The 21193-nt window shown below is 51.2% G+C and overlaps 1 protein-coding gene across 1 annotated transcript; it reads left to right on the top strand.

Moving 5' to 3' along the window:
* Positions 1–5713: 5713 nt before the first annotated feature.
* LOC119295562 (probable beta-D-xylosidase 2) lies at positions 5714–9879 on the top strand. Its single transcript, XM_037573987.1, has 3 exons — positions 5714–6122; positions 7584–8925; positions 9051–9879. Exons 1-3 carry the CDS (start codon positions 5733–5735, stop codon positions 9677–9679), a joined length of 2361 nt encoding a protein of 786 aa, XP_037429884.1. The 5' UTR covers positions 5714–5732; the 3' UTR covers positions 9680–9879.
* Positions 9880–21193: the final 11314 nt, after the last annotated feature.

The following is a 21193-nucleotide window of genomic DNA, read 5'->3' as shown; positions in this document are numbered from 1 at the left end:
ACCGACCACCCCGTGGCCGCGACAGGATGGCTAATGATGCCGCACACAAGTCAGCACACGATTTACATGAGCTCTTGGACAAAAAATCCGGTATGGCCAGGTCCATCTATGGATCTAGGAAGCGTGCTTCGGCACAGGATCAGAGCTACCAAAACGATCACATTGATCGAATACCAGCTAGGAACCAACACCGAACACAACAACCGTCGACAGCATGCCATGACACGTCCAAATACAGGGGTGCCGTGCACCCCCTGTGCTTCACCGATGAGGTGTTGGACCATAAATTCCCGGAAGGATTTAAACCCGTGAATATAGAGGCATACGACGGAATGACAGACCCTGGAGTCTGGATAGAGGACTTCATCCTTCACATCCATATGGCCCGCGGAGACGATCTCCACGCCATTAAATACCTACCCCTCAAGTTGAAAGGACCAACTCGGCACTGGTTGAAAAGCCTTCCCGAAAACTCAAATGGAAGTTGGGAAGAACTTGAGGATGCTTTTAGGGCCAATTTTCAAGGGACCTATGTCCGACCTCCGGACGCATACGACTTAAGTCTCATAATTCAACAGCCCGGAGAGTCAGCCCGAAAACTTTGGAACAGATTTCTTACTAAGAAGAATCAAATCGTCGACTGCCCGGATGTTGAAGCCTTAGAGGCCTTCAAGCACAGTGTCCAGGACGAATGGCTTGCCAGACACCTCGGCCAGGAAAAGCCGAGAACAATGGCAGCCTTAACAAGCCTTATGACCCGCTTTTGCGCGGGCGAGGACAGTTGGCTGGCCCGTAGTGGCACCAGCGACCCAGGCATATCCGAAGTCAGGGATGGCAACGGGAATCCACGATGCAATAAAAACAAGCGTCGAAACAATGAAGACAGCCCATATAACATGACGGTCAATGCCGGATTCAGGGGCTCTCGACCCGGTCAACGAAAGAAGCCATTTAAAGGCAGCAGAGATGGACCGTCCAGCCTAAATATGATTCTAGACAAATTATGTCAGGTTCATGGCACCCCCGAAAAACCTGCAAATCACACCCACAGAGAGTGCTGGGTTTTCAAGCAGGCCGGCAAGCTGCGGAACACAAGGGGAGGGAGACGCCAAGTGAATACGAGATGAGCCTCGCCAGCCGAACACTGGGGGACAGAAAAATTCCCATCAGAAGTCAAAACAGTGAATATGATTTACGCAACTCACATTCCAAAGAGAAGGCGCAAACGCGCACTCCGAGACGTATACGTTGTGGAGCCCGTCGCCCCCAAATGCAATCCCTGGTCGGCCTGCCCGATCACTTTTGATCACAGGGATCATCTGACTAGTATCCGGCATGGAGGATCGGCTACCTTGGTGCTCGACCCAATAATTGATGGATACCATCTCACTCGAGACCTTATGGATGGCGACAGTAGTCTTAACCTGATATATCATGACACTGCCCGCAAAATGGGGATAGACCCATCAAGAATCAGCCAAAGCAATACTACCTTTAAAGGAGTGATACTAGGCGTCGAGGCCCGCTGCACGGGCTCTCTAGTACTGGAGGTTGTATTCGGTTCTCTCGACAACTTCAGAAGCGAAGAACTAATCTTCGACATCGCTTCATTCCGAAGCGGCTATCACACACTACTCGGGAGAACGACCTTCGCTCGTTTTAATGCAGTACCGCATTATGCCCATCTTAAACTTAAGATGTCCGGTCCACGTGGCGTCATCACAGTTAGCAGAAATACAGAGCGTTCCTTATGTGCGGAAGAATATGTGGCGGCTCTAGTAGCCGAATACTGAGCCGCCCCTCCAACCAGAATAAACGGTCGGTCGTCAAGACCACGAACACGGTTAGACGAGTCCAGCGCTCCACCAGATGTCACAACCCAGATAAACCTGAGCTTGGGTTGATAGATATACCCCCATGAGTGGTGCTAGGGGCTGCTCGCAAAAAAAAAGAGAAGAAGCCCATAGTTCGGCTCGACCCTATTAATACAATAACATATTTTCATGGTTCGTTCAGATTAACCAACTATTCGCACGAAGTCTTTCACCTGGGTTTTTCCCTTTTTACAGATGATCATCGTGCTACACCCCTCCAGGATACGGCACAACAGAGATAAAGGCGCAGACGTGCAGCAGGGCCCCGCTCAAAGGTTTCTTTTTAGATTAAGACCCTGCGTAAACCTTTTTTAATGTCTCTTGTTGCTTCATACCCTCCGAACACTTAATACAACTGGGAGGGATACTGGCATTCTTGACATTTCGTCACGCCATATTAATGCATGTACCTGGAAACACATGGCTCATTATCGAGGGCGTTACTCAGCCCAGTATATGTCTTAAAGTCTGAATACCTTAGGGAGTATTCGGCGTCGCGAGTTTGGCCTTATATGCATCAGCTCCGAATCATTTCTTTGGTCAGGTTTGTCCGGCTCCCATGTTTTGCTACCTTACGTTCCGCTCTATCGGCTAAGGGGGCACCGGGAGAACTACTATGATTGTGCCCTGGTTCACCTGGGTGAGCACCTCAGTAGAGAAAGCCGAAAACTGACTGTCATGATATAGCGCGAGACTGGTCAACCACTCGATGACTCAGTAGAATCTTCGTGATTCCTTCGTATTAACGAAGGACTGGTTTCCCGGTCATGTACGTACGCGCACCACATTCGGATGAACGCGGAAGTACCAGGGGCTATATAGTAGCCCCACCGTCAAACTCCTATGGCTAAGTGAAAGTATTAAAGCTATATAGTCCGATTGCCTGGTTCGCCACGCTATCACCTCCTTAATGGACCAAGACGTTGGATCAAGTGTGATTATGCGCTTTTCCGAACACCCCCGCATTATAGGCGTGGGGGCTGAAGCCGACGACTGCAAACTTTTCGGGTATATACATACATACATAAACGGCAGCACAGGAGGCACTATAATCCTTTCAGGCAAAAGTATAAATACAACCTCTATAATAAAAATATCATTGTTTTTTACAATTCAGATACATGTCACTCGAACATGGTACTCTTCGAGCACTGAGCCTCTATTAAACGGGCACCTTCTAGAACTTCTTCAAAATAGTGCTCGGCCGGGTCCTGGCCCCCCGTCGGACCCCCTACCAACATGATGAAAGTGACTAGATGAAATTCCCGTGTACCCTCAAGAAATCTTTGCTTATCATAAGAGACCATTTTGGCCTTTCCTTTGTCACAAAAGGATTTGGCTACCTTGCTGCACTTTATTTACCGTTATCGTTATTTGCTTGTTACAAATTATCTTGCTACCAAACTATTTGTTACCAACTATTTCAGTGCTTGCAGAAAATACCTTGCTGAAAACCACTTTTCATTTCCTTCTGCTCCTCGTTGGGTTCAACACTCTTACTTATCGAAAGGACTACGATTGATCCCCTATACTTGTGGGTCATCAACAGCTTGCCGAGACTAGAACCATGGGCCCCCCTGGCGCGACCGCAGTCCTCTCCTTCGTGGCCGGCAGGCACCAACCGCCGTTGGGGCCCGATATGGCCATCGAGTCGCCGGCGCCCTGCCCGACCCTCTGGCCACGCACGTCGCGAACTCCGAATTGCCAGTGCACCCGCCTCGGGCCAGATCTGCTCCGCCCATCTCCACTGATGCGACCGTCGGAGGGGGCACCGCTCTGCCTGTTGTCCTACAAGACCCCCAAGAATAGAGGCTCATCACGATTAGAGAAATCCGAGACAGAGTCAAGGTGAATCAGGATCTTGTACTGCAAAAGGGATGGCTCCATCAATGGCACAACCTGCCCCAGCTCCGGAACCGCAAGCCACCTGAGCAAAGGAATGGCCTCCGGCTCCGCCGTCCAATCTGTGATCCTGAACGCAGAGAGGTCCTGTCGCGAGCTCGTCTCCGGTGCCACCATGTCAACCAAGCATGATGAGCCCATGAGGTCCTCCACAATTCCACGCTCCCATGCATGCGCCAGAATGCCCTCCAGCACTAGCGAGACTTTGAACTCGAACACAACGTGCACAGCCTGGGCTTGTCGGTTCCATTGCCTGAAGTAGAGCCGGACTCCACGGTGCTCGACGAACGGCCTCTTCGCGACCCTGTTACGGTGCTCCTGGCGGCCGAAAACGATGAGGAAGTCCTCCAGGCGATAGCTGTGAACGGAAATCCATTCCCGCTCGATGCCGACGACCGCCCCGAGCGCCACGAACACGAACCCCGGGGTGATGACGTGATGGGTACCCGGTGCATAAGTCACCATGGCAAATTGCAGCCTCCTCTCGAGATCCGCCATGGAAGAGGTGCGATAGATGATGCATAGCTCCCGCGGGTTGAACTCCTCTGGCTGAGCGCTGGCCAGGCGCGGGAGGTGCAGGCGAGGCCAGACGGCAGGCGCCGCTGCAGAGGCATGCGGCGGCGGGGGAAGCGGGGGCGAGGGCCTCCTGCCCGCAGCTCGGCGCGAGGGCGCCTGGTCGGCGCGAGCCACCATGGCCGCGACATGGCGCCGGAGCTCGCCCTCCGGGGACGGGCTGCGTGGCCTCTTGCAGTCCTTGGAGCAGTGGTCGGATCCACCACACCTCAAGCAGACGATGTCGTTCGTACAATCTCGCCGGAAGTGCCCCTCCTCAAAGCACCTAAAGCACAAACCTGCCATCTCAGGCGAAACCTCCCTTCTCGGCCTCGCCGAGGTCTTCTCGTGTGCAGCGTGCCCGCGTTCACTGACCCAGCGCCTCCACATCTCCTTCCTCGTCGGCGGCGGCTGCCTCCAGGCCGCCGCGTCCGGCACCACCACCACATCCGCAACCGGGGAGCTGGGGCAGGGCCCATCGCCTCTAAGCCTGCCGAGCTCGAGGATAGGCCGAGGCCGGACACCACCGGCCGCTCACCGGAGGGGCGGAAGGTGGAGTCGACGGAGCAGGGACTCGTCACCATGGGAGCGAGCGCGACTAACGAGAAGCAGCGGGTTGGAGGACTAGCGGAGTGAGCGGTGGCCGCCGGGGTCGGAGTGATCGCCGGCGGGGAAGGGTGGTCGCCGCCGCCGGAGTGGCGAATGGCGGGCAGGGGCTCTCGGTCTCGCTCACGATCAAGCGGAGAAAGTGAGAGTCGATCCAAATATTGTCTATCTACATCTATGATGATTTCATTAAATCTCAAGATGTTATGCCAGCTAAGTCTGTTGAAGGTGCTCATAGAAGTAGTATTGTTTGTGCGTGCACTCATGGGGTGAATGTATGCTCGGTGTATGTGAGCGACTTCGATGTTCAAGAAAAAAAATACTGAAGTTCTTCTTCGGATAGCCAAATAAGCATTTTCCCCCTACCGAAATGGTTTTCAGAATACCTTTAGGGCCTGTTTGGATCAGCGTTTTCGTTTCAAATAACTCCGTAAAAAATACATGCCTCGCTCGGTCGTTTCGTTTCCGGCCGGAAATTGCTCACTGGCCGGTAAATTACACGTGTAAAGAAAACACCTCTGTATTATTTTACACCTAATTCAAGCACGGCCTTATTCCCCTTTTTTGCGGGTAGAATACCTTTATTTCCGTATGAAGTTAAAAAGATCATCCGAAAAAACTTATAGCCAAATAACCGGTTAAATTATTTTTGGACTGCGCATATAATTAATCAACTCTGAAATACATGAAGGTGGTTGCCACTTGCATTTTGCCCTTCCGCCTGTGTTATATAATCACACGGGCTCTCCCCCTCTCCATTTCCACAAAAGCCTCGCAAGAAAACCAACCACCACCACCATGCGGCGCCTCCGCCTCCTCCTGCCGCTCCTCATGCTCGCCGGGGCGGCGGCGGTCGTCGCCGCGCGCCCACCGTTTGCTTGCGCGCCCGGTGGCCCGGCGACGTCGATGGCATTCTGCCGGCGGTCGCTGCCGCTGCGGGCGCGCGCGCGGGACCTCATGGCGCGGCTGACCGGGGCCGAGAAGGTGCGCCTCCTGGTGAACAACGCCGCCGGCGTGCCGCGGCTGGGAATCGCCGGTTACGAGTGGTGGTCGGAGGCGCTCCACGGCGTGTCGAACACCGGGCCTGGGGTGCGGTTCGGCGGCGCGTTTCCGGGCGCCACCGCGTTCCCGCAGGTCATCGGCACCGCCGCGTCGTTCAACGCCTCGCTCTGGGAGCTCATCGGCCGGGTACGTACATGCGTGCTCGCTCTCGTGCCGGCGCCGGCATTGCCGATGCCATTCAGCCGGCTCTCGTGCCTGAGCGCTCTCTGATGTTCCTGTTTGGTATGCGAGCATGTGAAAGATGTTCCAGGAATGAGTTGGTGGGTGGGATTCCTGGTTGGCCAATGGTACAAGATGTTCCGTGCAGCCATGTGCAAGCCAGCCTAGCCACCCAGATCAGGACTACTCTGTCTCTAGCTAATCAGATCTCAGCGTGTAATTTGGGAAAGCAAGCGGCCGTGTCCGCGAAAACGGAAATAACCTAATCACTGTTGCTTTGAAAATAGACCTAATACGCGACAGTGCTGATATCTGGGGTTAGCAGCTCAATAGTTGTTGGCTTCTTGGTGGGAAGTACTCCAACAGCTAGTCAGGGAGACTGTTGCCGCCTATCTGCTTTTCGAACAATGAATATAAGTACTACTGCCGCCTTCAATCGTTTTTAAGACAGTGAAGACTTTTTACTCCATATATTAAACCTTTCAAATCCTGCAATTTTGATGCATCCAACGGGGTGTTAAACTCTGCGATTCGAGATTAAACAATGATGTAGTAGTAAGATCAAGGAGTTATTGCGTACTGGACTTGTGTCTTCTGGTCTGTGAATCCACTGAACCACATGCATCGTAACTTGACATGACAGGTATAGCACGTAGTACATCATCCATCCAGCTTACCCACGTGATTGGAGAGGCAAAGATATGATGCCGCGTAGATATCCGTGCCATTGCCAACCAGATTCCTTTCACATTTGATCATGGCTTGCATTGCCCGGTTGTCAGAAATTTTGATCTTTAAGTTTCACTCCAATTTTTGAAGTAGGAGCAATACATACGTCCCCATTATATTTCGTGCTGAATTTTAACCATAAATTTAAATAATAAAATGTTCACGCATGTTTAAATAATTATTGGACTATGCTTAAATATGAATTCAAGGATATAATTTTTGTTGACATGCATTAACATTTTGTTATTTAATTCTTTGATCAAAATTTGACACAAGTTACAAATAAACCGAACGGTCGCAGTACCATTCTCTCTTTGCCACAACTTTCGAGCAAAAGACACAAATTTGACCGCTGGACAAAACTATTCATAAATTGAACTGCTTTCTTTTAATATTTCATCTAGCTGACCCCTAATGTACAACGCCTGATAGTAAGACGCTCCACTCTATTGCGCCGCGCCTAATACTTAGGCGCCACACGCCCGACAGTTAGATGTTACACTACACTGTGCAACGTCTAGCTGGAAGGAGCTGCACAGTAGATTGCAGCGCCATACCGTCGGGCGCTATAAAAAGGATCAAGGTGTGAATTTTTTTAAAAAGTAGTTTGGTTTGTGAAATACTTTTGCTTTGAGGCCAAATTATCAATTTTGCCACAATTTTCGTGTTAACATACGTACACGCACATCATGCATGCAGGCGGTGTCAGACGAGGGGCGAGCGATGTACAACGGCGGTCAGGCGGGCTTGACCTTCTGGAGCCCCAACGTGAACATCTTCCGCGACCCGCGGTGGGGCCGCGGCCAGGAGACGCCAGGCGAGGACCCCGCCGTCTCCGGCCGCTACGCCGCCGCCTATGTCCGCGGCCTCCAGCAGCCCTACGGGGGCGGAGGTCGCCACGGCGGCCACACGCGCCTCAAGACCGCCGCCTGCTGCAAACACTTCACGGCCTACGACCTCGACAGCTGGTCCGGCACCGACCGCTTCCACTTCAACGCCATCGTCACGCCGCAGGACCTCGAGGACACCTTCAACGTCCCCTTCCGCTCCTGCGTCGTCGACGGCCGCGCCGCCAGCGTCATGTGCTCCTACAACCAGGTCAACGGCGTGCCCACCTGCGCCGACGAGTCCTTCCTCCGCGGCACCATCAGGGGCAAGTGGCACCTCGAGGGGTACATCGTCTCCGACTGCGACTCCGTCGACGTCTTCTACCGCGACCAGCACTACACCAGGACCCACGAGGACGCCGTCGCCGCCACGCTCCGGGCCGGCCTCGACCTCGACTGCGGCCCCTTCCTGGCCGTCTACACCGAGGGCGCCGTCGCGCAGCGGAAGGTGTCCGACGCCGACATCGACGCCGCCGTCACCAACACCGTCATCGTGCAGATGCGCCTCGGGATGTACGACGGCGACCTGGCCACGCAGCCGTTCGGCCACCTCGGTCCGCAGCACGTGTGCACGCCCGCGCACCAAGAGCTGGCGCTGGAGGCGGCGAGGCAGAGCGTCGTGCTACTCAAGAACGACGGCGCTGCGCTGCCGCTCTCACGAGCCGCGCACCACACAGTCGCCGTCGTCGGCCCGCACTCCCAGGCCACCGTGGCCATGATCGGGAACTACGCCGGTCAGCCGTGCCGGTACACCACGCCGCTGCAGGGCATCGGCAGGTACGTGAAGACCACATTACATCAGGCGGGCTGCACCGACGTGGCATGCCAAGGCGGCAACCAGCCGATCGCCGCTGCCGTCGACGCGGCCCGCCGTGCTGACGCCACCGTCGTCGTCGTTGGCCTCGATCAGAAGGTCGAGGCCGAGGGCCTGGACCGGACAAGCTTGCTCCTTCCTGGTCGCCAGGCGGAGCTCGTATCCGCGGTGGCGAAGGCCTCCAAAGGGCCGGTGATCCTCGTCCTCATGTCCGGCGGGCCCGTCGACATTGCCTTCGCGCAGAACGACCGGAAGATCGCTGGCATCCTGTGGGCAGGGTACCCCGGCCAGGCCGGCGGGCAGGCGATCGCGGACGTGATCTTCGGTCACCACAACCCAGGTATGTACACTTCGACAGTCTCTATTTGAATGATTCAAGTCGGGATCGAATTTCAGATGACAAAATTAACCAAAAATTGAAGCAAGGAGACGAGTTTGATAGGTTTTGGATTGGAATTGGTGCAGGAGGGAAGTTGCCGGTGACATGGTACCCACAGGATTACCTGCAGAAGGCGCCGATGACAAACATGGCGATGCGCGCCGACCTGGCGAGGGGGTATCCCGGACGGACGTATCGGTTCTACACTGGCCCGACCATCCACCCGTTCGGGCACGGCCTCAGCTACACCAAGTTCACCCACACGCTCGCGCACGCGCCGGCGCAGTTCACCGTCCAGCTTGCCGGCCACCACGCCGCCGCCGCCTCCTCCCTCAACACAACGAAGCATCTTGGCCGCGCCGCCGCCGATGTGCGTGTCTCGCACGCGCGGTGCGAGGGCCTGAGCATCCCGGTCCACGTGGACGTGAAGAACGTCGGAGACCGGGACGGCGCGCATACGGTGCTCGTGTACGCGTCCCCTCCAGCTGCGGCCGCCGCGGCCCACGGCGCGCCCGCTCGTCAGCTGGTTGCGTTCGAGAAGGTGCACGTTCCCGCCGGCGGCGTGGCCCGCGTCGAGATGGGCCTCGACGTCTGCAACGAACTCAGCGTGGCCGACCGGGACGGCGTCCGGAGGATCCCGGTGGGCGAGCACACGCTGACGATCGGCGAGCTAACCCACTTGGTCACGCTGGGGGTCGAACAACTAGCAGTGTAGTGGCTAAGGATTCAGACATTAGCCATGTATGTCAACAACAAGTGTTGGATAGTTCGGAATTGGATTTTCATGGTGCCAGCCACTGTCTCCGCAAAGGTGGAGAGAGGAATTAGAACTGCACCTGATTACTAGTAGAATTGTTCTACGCACTGCAAACGATTATGAAACTGGGAGCCATACAAAGAATCATTGTTTCTACCTCTCGGGTGTGAAATTGTCTCCATGTATTCCTGAATCTTGCTTCTACTTTGATTGGTCATAACCATGCGCTTCACCTCTGTCAGGGGGGGAAGTATCACATGATACCACTCCTTACATGCTACCATGATACCAACTTATAAAATTCAAATTTAAACATGTCAAATTTTTTTGAAAAAAATCAGGGATGTTCACAACATATGTTGATAACCCCTAAAAAAATCAGATTTAAATTCGACATACAGAAAGAGAAACAAAAAAGACAAATCCATCATGAATAGTGTCAAAAGAAGACAAGCAGAAATGCCACTATTCACATCTGAATTTGTCATTTTAGTTTCTCCTTGAGTATTTCGAATTTCGATCTGAATTTTTTAGGGGTTGTCGACATATGTGATGTGAACCTCCATGATTTTTTTCAAATTTTTTTGACATGTTTAAATTTGAATTTTATAAGTTGGTATCATGGTAGCATCTAAGGAGTGGTATCATGTGATACTTTCCCCTGCCAGGGCCCGAGTGCCACTGTACTAGTTTCCTGTACAAACTTGCAACCGGGGCAGGGAGCTGGTCATTCTAAAGCTCATCTCCAACCGGAACCTCAAAATGGCCGTAAACATGCCAACCGAGTTGTCCGGATGATGCAAGCCATCCACCGTGGTACCTTATCGGTCTATGAACGTGTCTGCTTGTCCGAAATCAAGCAAACCAGAAGCAAACTAGGAGAGATTTGCGGGTGTCCGGGCCATCACGTACGCCGACACCCCGGTTCCACCCAAAAAGATCTCCCGCGCGGCCGCAACTCCGCTCCCCGCACCGCATTAATGCTGGTCCAGAGCGGACACGACTGGTCACTAGAGTCGTCACTGAAGCTCTGGGTCGGCCGAGAGTGCCGCATCTCAGTCTCCGTAACTGTTCAATGCCAGAGAGAAGCAGAAGTGAGAGGGGCAGGGAACAAAGTGAAGAAGAAAGAGAAGGAAGGAGGAGGACATAGGGCGCGGGGAAGGAGGTCACGGGGGCGACGGCAGCTTACGAAGATCGGGAGGAGCGCGGGGTAGGCTCTTCGGAGGAGCTCCGCGGCGGCCCTTGAAGTTGCCTGGGTGGGCACGAGCCCTCCCCTGGCGGATGTATGCAATGTCTTAGACGTCGGCTGTTCCTCGGGCCCTAGATGGGCTCAGAGGGCCTGAGCAAGCCACGTCAGATGGTAGGGTGGCTGCAGTTGGTGGGGAGGCTAGGAGCTGCCCGATCGGGATCGAATGGTCTAGATCGACGGTGCAGATCTTGGGACAAGGGTTTCAGGTGGGGGAGCTTAGATCTGAGAGGGAGAGGGAAGTGGCTAGAGTTGCGGTTGTGGTAGGAAGGGGGAGGGTTTCTCTCCTAAAAATTAAGGATTTGCCTCAGTCAGAAGAGATGGTTTTGCCTTATATATCGGGGGTAGAGGACTAGGTGCTAGGGGTGGGGTTTATGATGGAGGAAAGGGAGCTGCCTTCTTAGTAGTTTTAATAGCAATTTATTTAATTATTTAACCTGTTGTAGCGCCCTAATATTTAACTGTTCGGGCATCAAATGAATTCTAAATAACATGGAACTTTATATGTGCCCCCTCTATACTATAACAAGGCCACACAAAATAACTCGTTTAATTCGATTTTTTTTAAACTAGTGAACTTGGAAATATCCATTCACTTAAATGAATGGGTTTGAGCTACAAGTGCTAGCTAGGGTTGTGCTAAAATCGTGAAATTATTTGGTTAGCTTTCAAATATCACAAAAGTGTGCAATATGATTCTTCAGGGGTGAGTCTCAGACTAGAACATCAAAAGGGAGAAGGGATTTATTTATTCACCATTTAACAAATGGAGAAATAAAACATTCAAATTAGTTAATGTAATATGATGATGATGATGCAATGTTGATGAGATGTGATGTCTACTACGCAACTTTCTTCTTGTAGACTTTGTTGGGCCTCCAAACATAGTCTTTTGTAGAATAGTAGCAAATTTCCCTCAAATGAATGACCTAAATTTTATCAATCCGTGGGAGGTGTGCTACTTGTGAGCTGCGTTGGGATTTTTCCTGAAGAGGAGGGTGAAAGTGCAATCATGCCCTTACATCAAGTTTTGATGTTGATGACAATATACATGTAGGGACTAACTATGTTCGTCAAGTGAATCTCAGGTGTTAGTCCCTGAATCATAAAAGTGGGTGGATCATGGACATACGGAGTTGTTTCTACTCAAGGAAGGAATACTAGATCAAAATGATTTTATCTCTATTGTTCTTGAGTATAGGGATCCCGCACTATTAAGAGGGGATCGGTAGGGCCAGTGAAAGACTTGCTCACTTCAAGGATAACCTTGCTTCTCCACCTTTGGCATCATATCTTAAAACTACGGGAGAGTCTCTGCCTCTTCTCCCAAGCCGGATGTCCGGGCTGTTCGCCGGATATCCGGCACGCACGTCGCATATCCGTCTCTTGCTGTCCAGACTCTAGTAAGCTTCTGTGAATTCGCCGGATGTTTGGCCACTTTGCCGGATGTCCGGAACTTCCAGCCACGCTGGATGTCCGGGGTTTGCCCCGGATTTCTGGCCCCTCTATTTTATCCTGTGCTTTCTGGTTCATTTCACAAGTGCTACGCCAGGACGGATGTCCGGCCTGCCCTGTCACTTACACTACAACAACCATATTTGCACCAACACTATATATAGCCCTCTTCCTCCACGGGAGAGGGTTGAACATTCACTTTGAACATTCTCAAGAACTCGTTTCACTCTCTCTCTCTCTCTCTCTCTCTCTCTCTCTCTCACACACACACACACACACACACACACTCCTACACCAAATCTTAGATCCCTAAGGGACTTGAGAGCATTTGAGAGAAATTGTCCACTCAAGTGATAGATCCACTCCTTCCCCATATTTGCAACAAAGGAATTTGTGTTTTCAGCAAGTTTTGAGCTTTTCCCCATCGTTCTTGTTACTCTTGGAGGTTGGAGACTCCTAGGCGGTAGGAGTCTTTCGGAGAGGAATCGACCATTGTGATTACCCCCGAAAAGTTTGTGAGGGTTTGGAGACCACCCCAAGGTCTACCACTAGTGGTTGAGAAACGCCTTCGTGGTGTTGTCTCAAAGGGAGAATAGGGCGAACCTTCGTGGCGTTGGTGTGCCTTCGTGGTAACATCGACCTCTCTAACGGTGACGTAGCTTCCCTCAAAGGAAGTGAACATCGGCATACATCCTCGTCTCTCGGAGTTGCGATTATCCCTAACCCTAATTTCCTAGTTGTGGTTACTTGTCTCTTTCTCTTTACTTATATCATATTGTGCTTTCTTACTCACTTACTTGCTTACCTTGCATAGCTCATCACATCTTACTTGCAAATGTTAGGTTAATTTCATATTCCGCCTTATTGCCTAAAATTGCTAAGTAACAATTAAAATTTGTAATTGTACCTATTCACCCCCTGCCGGTGTCAAAACCAGCGGATCTCGGGTAGGGGGTCCCGAACTGTGCGTCTAAGGCTAATGGTAACATGAGGCGGGGGACATAATGTTTACCCAGGTTCGGGCCCTTTCTATGGAGGTAATACCATACTTCCTGCTTGATTGATCTTGATGATATGAGTATTACAAGAGTTGATCTACCACGAGATCGTAGAGGCTAAACCCTAGAAGCTAGCCTATGATTATGATTGTTGTTGTCCTACGGACTAAACCCTCCGATTTATATAGACACTGGAGGGGGCTAGGGTTACACAGAGTCGGTTACAGAGAAGGAAATCTACATATACGAATTGGCCAGGCTTGCCTTCCATGCAAAGGAGAGTCCCACCCGGACGCGGGACGAAGTCTTCAATCTTGTATCTTCATAGTCCAACAGCCCGGCACAAGTACATAGTCCGGTTGTCCGAGGACCCCCTAATCCAGGACTCCCTCAGTAGCCCCTGAACCAGGCTTCAATGACGATGAGTCCGACGCGCAGATCTTCGGCATTGCAAGGCGGGTTCCTTCTCTGAATACTCCATAGAAGATTTTGAACACAAGGATCGTGTCGGGCACTGCAAAACAAATTTCACACACCACCGTAGAGAGCATAATATTCCACAAATCTAATCTGCTGACAAATTTTCATAGCGTGACATCACGCAGCGACTCGGTCATTATTCGAACCGTTTTTCTCAACTTGCTACCGCACATATCGCGAGGTGGTTTTATTGGCACGTCTTGTCGAAGCAGAGATCGTGTCCCCTTATCACGGGATTCTCATCAATACGGGTGTGGGTAACCCAACCTCGCCATCAACGCGGCGCTTGGGGAATAAGCGAGTTTATCGGGCAAGTGGGGAGGTGCAGGATCCATGTGGCCTTTATAAAGAGATAAAGACTTCCTTTCATCACCCACGCCTTCTCCTTCCTCTTCTCATCCATTCTTCCTCGCTTGAGCTCCAGCGCCCAAGCATTCGTCTTCTCCGCCCACAAAGGCCCTCAGAAAATGTCCGGATCCAGAGCAGGAGGCAAGTGGATGGCCTCTACCGTCCGGGAGAAGGATATCAAAAAGCTTCGGGAGGCCGGGTATCTGGCCAAGAAAATCAGCCATCGTCTCCCGACAGCGGGACAGATCGTCCCTACTCCGGAACCCCACGAGAGGGTTGTATTCCTCCCTCGCTTTGTCCACGGGCTAGGGTTTCCCCTCCACCCATTCGTTTGAGACATCATGTATTACTAAGGGATCGATTTTCATGATCTATCCCCAAATTTCTTCCTCAACATCTCGACATTCATTGTCGTGTGCGAGGCTTTTCTCCGCATCTCGCCACACTTCGGCTTATGGCTGAAGATTTTTAATGTGAAGCCCAAGGTAGCGAGTGGCGAGCACACTGAGTGCGGAGGTGCCATGGTGAGCAAAATGCCCAATGTCACATGGCCACCGGGTACTTTCAACGATTCCGTTAAAGGGTGGCAGCAGTAGTGGTTTTACGTCACTGAGCCGCGCGGCACAAAATGGGGCGCAACTCCTGAATTCCGATCCGGAGCTCCTCTGTAGCTTACATCCTGGCCCAAGAAGGGCCTGAACTGGTCTTCGCCCGACGAGTTACCAGCGCTCCAGACGCGCGTGAAGGATATGGAAGACAACAATATCAAACTTGTCAATGTAGTCCAGGTGATGTTAGTTCGCCAAATTCTTCCTTGTCAACATAGGGCTTGCAATTTATGGGAATTCGACCCGGCCAAGCACCAGACCCTGCTAGAGCTCTTTGGCTCCTCACACAAAGACATCTGGAAGGTGCTTTTTAAGTCCAGCAAATCGTGGCCGGACTCAGCCGAGGACTGCGGGTACCAGCTGTCCCGTCCTGCAAGTTCAGTAAGTAATTGTATGTTGGCAAGTCATACGTTTTTTCACATAACCCAAGGGAAATGCTTAATGTGTTTTCCCCTACTCTCCTAGGGCTGGACGAAGAAGGCGGGGCAGATCTACTGTCTGGCCCCACTGCCAGAAGAACCGGCCAACCCACTTCTAACAAAGATGCTGGTCTCGGCGCCTTACAAGGCGCCAAAGAACAAGGCCGAGAAGAAGGCCAAAGAGACCAAGGGCGGTGCTACGTCTTGAGCTTGCGCTGGTTTTCCTTGAAGAGGAAAGGGTGATGCAGCAATAGTAGCGTAAGTATTTCCCTTAGTTTTGAGAACCAAGGTATCAATCCAGTAGGAGGCTCCTCAAAAGTCCCACGCACCTACATAAACAAACAAAGAACTCGCAACCAACGCAATAAAGGGGTTGTCAATCCCTTCACGGCCACTTGTGAAAGTGAGATCTGATAGAGATAGTATGATAAGATAAATATTTTTTTCGTATTTTATAATATAGATTGGAAAAGTAAAGATGCAAATAAAAGTAGATTGAAAGCTTATATGATAAAAGATAGACCCAGGGGCCATAGGTTTCACTAGTTGCTTCTCTCAAGATAGCATAAGTATTACGATGGGTGAACAAATTACTGTCGAGCAATTGATAGAAAAGCGAATAATTATGAGATTATCTAGGCATGATCATGTATATAGGCATCACATTCGCGACAAGTAGACCGACTCCTGCCTGCATCTACTACTATTACTCCACACATCGACCGCTATCCAGCATGCATCTAGAGTATTAAGTTCATAAGAACAGAGTAACACATTAAGAAAGATGACATGATGTAGAGGGATAAACTCATACAATATGATATAAACCCCACCTTTTTATCCTCGATGGTAACAATACAATACGTGCCTTGCAACCCCTATTGTCACTGGGTAAGGACACTGCAAGATTGAACCCAAAGCTAACCACTTCTCCCATGGCAAGAAAGATCAATCTAGTAGGCCAAACCAAACTGATAATTCGAAGAGACTTGCAAAGATAACTCAATCATACATAAAAGAATTCAGAGGAGATTCAAATATTTCTCATAGATAAACTTGATCATAAACCCACAGTTCATCGGATCTCGACAAACACACCACAAAAAGAGTTACATCGAATAGATATCCACAAGAGAGGGGAGAACATGGTATTGAGATCCAAAAAGAGAGAAGAAGCCATCTAGCTAATAACTATGGACCCGAAGGTCTGTGGTAAACTACTCACAACTCATCGGAGGGGCTATGGTGTTGATGTAGAAGCCCTCCGTGGTCGATTCCCCCTCCGGCAGAGCGCCATCAAAGGCTCCAAGATGGGATCTCGTGGATACAGAAGGTTACGGCGGTGGAAATTGTTTTTCGTTGGCTCCTTGGATGTTTTCGGGGTACGTGGGTATATATAGGAGGAAGAAGTAGGTCGGTGGCCGCCCGAGGGGCCCACGAGACAGGGGGCGCACCCTGTAGGGGTGGGCGTGCCCTCCACCCTCGTGGCCGCCTCGGCTGCTTCTTGGCTTGCACTCCAAGTCCTCTAGATCACGTTCGTTCCAAAAATCACGGCCCCGAAGGTTTCATTCCGTTAGGACTCCGTTTGATATTCATTTTCTTCGAAATACTGAAATAGGCAAAAAAACAGCAATACAGGCTGGGCCTCCGGTTAGTAGGTTAGTCCCAAAAATGATATAAATGTGTAAAATAAAGCCCATAAACATCCAAAAGGGGTAATATAATAGCATGGAACAATCAAAAATTATAGATACGTTGGAGACGTATCAGGCGGCCTTCGTCGCCGCGGAATTTCGGACACAATATTCGAAGACTCTGATGCCCGCTCTTCCTCCGGAGAGGACGAGGAAGAGGAGGAAAGCCAATCCCCAGCAAGGGGAAGAAAGAAAAGGACGGCCTCCACATCCTTGGAGGCCGAGTCGCCTAAGAAGGGAAAAACTCCCCTCCCGGAGGAGTCCACCGCCACTACCGACAGCAGCCCAGGGTGGGATCCCAGGGCCCAGCCCCTGGTGAACTCGTGAGTATATAAGATCCGAACACGTTTGCGCATCTAGACTCACCATGACATAATGTTTTAATCTGAGCCGTACTTTTTTGCAGTCCAGCGAGGTCCCGCACCGAACAATCCTCATCGGAGGATTTACTGGGCTCAGATGCTATGGACAGCGGGACACCCCCGAAGGCCCCTTCCCCAAAACATGTGAACAACACCGAGGTATCGTCCCAAAGGGACCCAGGCCAAGGAGGGGGGAAGGTCGTCAAGGCGGCGCCAGGAGGTCAAACTTCAGGGGCCGGACATACGGGAGAAAAGGCTCCCATGGATGTCGATAGCGGGGGCTATCTCAAATTCGGCTCCCAGCCGGACACAATTCCGGAGGCCGATACGGCTCCGGAATCAAGCAGGCAGCCTCCCTCGGCCGGAGGGGGTGCGCTTGTTTCACCGGCAACCTTTGTCCAACCAGAGGTGCCGGATACTTTATCGACGGCGCTGAAGAGCGCCTCCATCATTGAAGAACACCGTGCCCTTATGGGTGCGGTGATTGAGAAGATTCGGTCCGCTGAGAGTGGACTGAATGAAGCCTGCATCAGCCTTATAACGGGCTTTGAGGTATGTTTTGTGATGTTTCAAATAGTGTCATAGTATAGGTAGTAGCCCCTGATACACTGTTCGGTGAAAGAAGGAACCGGACAGAGGATCAAATATATGTTCACATGAGACTCACTTTATGGCATCTCTCCCTCTTTTTATTTTATAAGCAGGCGTCTGTAGTGACTGCCGCCTCTCATACTGTGGAAGTCTCCGGACTGAAGTAGAGTCTGGAGCGGGCCGAAGAAGAACTCGGCCGAGTGAAGAAGCAGTTGGAGGATAACCAAGGTATGCAAAAACCTTGTTTGCATTCAGCGCGAATGAATAAGTTAGTATGATGAAAATATTTTTATGATGTGCTCTAGGGGAGACGGCCAAAATTGAGGCTTTTAAGAAGGCTGTGGCCGAAGCCAAGCAGAAGGCAGCCGCAGAGCAGGCTCTTCGTGAGAAGCACGAGGCCAGGGTTATTGAAGTTGAGCAAGAGCTTCAAGAGGCTATGAAGAAATGCGAGACCTTGGAGTAGAGTTTAATGGAGAAAGAGTCCGAACTCGCCCAGGCTCATCAAGCCGCATGCGATGCCCGGGGGAAGCCCAAGGCGCCCTGCAGGAAATATAGGAGGTGAGGAAGATTGCGGCGGATAAGGCTTTTTCTATGCAAAGCAGGTATTTGAAGGGAGAAAATCATGTTTACTAATTTGAATTTGGATTTCTCCAGGGGTATTTGCGGAGCTTCCACGCAGCGTATCTGATGCCACACAATTCTATCGAGCCGAAGAAAGGAGCACTATGGAGAAGGTCTTCTGGTCGCAGTATCTGGCGCCGGTGTATCTGGTGCCCTTTGTCGATCAGCTGAAGCAGCTGACCGAACTGCATAAGGCGGCCGAACTAGCCATGAAGGATTTAATTATCCGGCTATGGCATACCGAGCCGACTCCAAGTAGCTACTTCGGGCTCGTGAAGCGGCTTGTGAGTGCCTGCCCTCGACTTGAAGTCATCAAGCGGCCGGTCTGTATGGAGGGTGCGCGAATGGCCTTTGCCCACGCAAAGGTGCACTGGGCGAAGATGGATGCTGAAAAGTTGATGACCGAGGGACCGCCGGAGGGGAAGGAGCACCGCAAGCCCGAGTTATATTATGATAGTGTCTTGAAAGGATCCTGCCTTGCGGCGGAGCAATGCACCAAGGACATTATATTTCCATGAATACAGTCATGTTGTCCTTTGTAATGTTGAACAAGGTCATTTCTATTATCTACTGCCTGTTATTTGAAAAAATTTCCTCCTACGCGGCCGTTTTATATATTAATCCTGAGAGTTGGCCAGTCGTCGGCTTCTGCCCCCCCCCCCCACGTAGAAAGTACGGGGGTGTTCGGGATAAACCTGAGCACTCTTTATCCCAGTTTTGGGTCCTTGAAGGAGGTGTTCAGGGCAACGAACTAGGCAATCAGACTATAAGGCTTTATTACTCTCACTTAGCCATAGGAGTTTGACGAAAGGAAGGTAGGCGCAGCCCCTGGTGTTCGGAAGACCGCATGAGGGTCTCTATAAGCACCTGATCGGAAGAAAAGCTGATCCATCGCACGCTGCATTAGTTATCGCATAATGCGGAAGAAATCCTTAAAGATTTTACAACCTCTCGAACAGCTGACCATCTCTCGCCGCATCATGACAGTCAGTTTTCGGCTTTCTCTACTGAGGCACTTGTCTGGAAGAACCGGGACATAATCGCAGTAGTTCTCCCTATGGCGCCTTAGCCGATATAGCGGAACGTAAGGCAGCAAAACATGGGAGCCGGGCAAACCCAACTATTGACCCAAGACATGATTCAGAGCTGATGCATATAATGTTATAAGTTCGGGGTGCCGAACGACCGCGAAGGTGTTCGGACTTTATTGCCGTATTATGGGTAGAATGAAGCCCCTGGCATATTTAAGGCATATCGCGGTGTATAGATGCCATTTGACAAAGAGTGTCAATAAGAAACAACAGTAGATAAGCTTCATATAAAGCCACATGTTGTAATTGAGTAACACGTTGATGCGTACGAGTACAGGTAATGTGATAAAAAGAAATATGACTTCGGAACCTGCTGAGACCAGGCGGGAGGAGGCTGTGTGCGGATCTGGAGTGTAATTGGATGGTCTTCAAGGGGAATATCTAAGGATTCCCTTATGCATTCGAGCTGTTTCCATGTCGCCAGTCCTGGCCTACGCAAAAGTGGACCTGCAAAGAAAATGCGAAAAACGTTTGTGTGCCACAGGGCGGTTAAGCCGCAGTGTGTGGCCTGTACTAGCTTTGCCTCCGTTTATTGCCGGAGTGTTTTAATGGAGCTCATGATGAGCCGGGCTATTCTGCCACGAAGTAGTTCAGACTCCCTTGATGGTGCCCGGAAGCTTGGCCATGGACTGAAGGTTCGATTGAAAGATGCCACTCGTTGATTCTACTGCTAAGGCGGCGGTATACTCTATGGCACGGGGGGAGCATTCGGCCTTGCCATTAACTGTTATGACGCCACGCGGACCGGGCATCTTGAGCTTAAGGTAGGCATAATGTGGTGCCGCGTTGAATCGAGCAAACGTGATTCGTCCGAGCAGTGCATGATAGTTACTGCGAAAAGGGACGATGTCGAAGATTAACTCTTCGGTACGGTAATTGTCCGGTGATCCAAAGACTACCTCCAGAGTGATGGAGCCTGTACAACGGGCCTCCACACCTGGTATAACACCTTTAAAGGTGGTTTTAGTGGGCTTGATCATCGATAGATCAATACCCATCTTGTGCACTGTGTCCTGGTACAGCAGGTTTATACTGTTGCCTCCGTCCATAAGGACTTGTGTGAGGTGGAATCCATCAATTATTGGGTCAAGGACTAGTGCGGCTGTATTGCCCTGATTGGTATTGGCCGGACGATCCGTATGGTCGAAGGTGATTGGCCATAGTTTATATTGTGGGGCAACTGGCTCCGTTATGTCGACATCCCTAAGAGTGCACATCCGTTCTAGCTTGGGAATGTGGGTGGCGTTTATCATGTTCAGGGGGGGGGGGGATTTCTTTTGCCCTCCTGTGTTTGGTGGCCGGGGCTCCTCATCATCGTCATCATCGCTTTGAGACCCCTTCTCCTTGTTTTCGGCACCTGACCTGCTGGCTTGTTTGAAGACCCAGCATTCTCTATTGATATGATTGGCTGGTGTTCCTGGGGTGCCATGAATTTGGCATGGACGGCCAAGGATGTGGTCCAGACTGGACGGGCCTGGATTGTTCCTTTTGAATGATTTTTTCCGCTAATCGGACTTAGAGACACTGAATCCGGCATTAACGGTCGTGTCTTTGGCGTT

The sequence above is a fragment of the Triticum dicoccoides genome, chromosome 4B (genome assembly GCF_002162155.2).
Source record: "Triticum dicoccoides isolate Atlit2015 ecotype Zavitan chromosome 4B, WEW_v2.0, whole genome shotgun sequence".
In the NCBI taxonomy this organism is placed as follows: domain Eukaryota; kingdom Viridiplantae; phylum Streptophyta; class Magnoliopsida; order Poales; family Poaceae; genus Triticum; species Triticum dicoccoides.
This window is presented reverse-complemented; position numbering and strand designations above follow the sequence as displayed.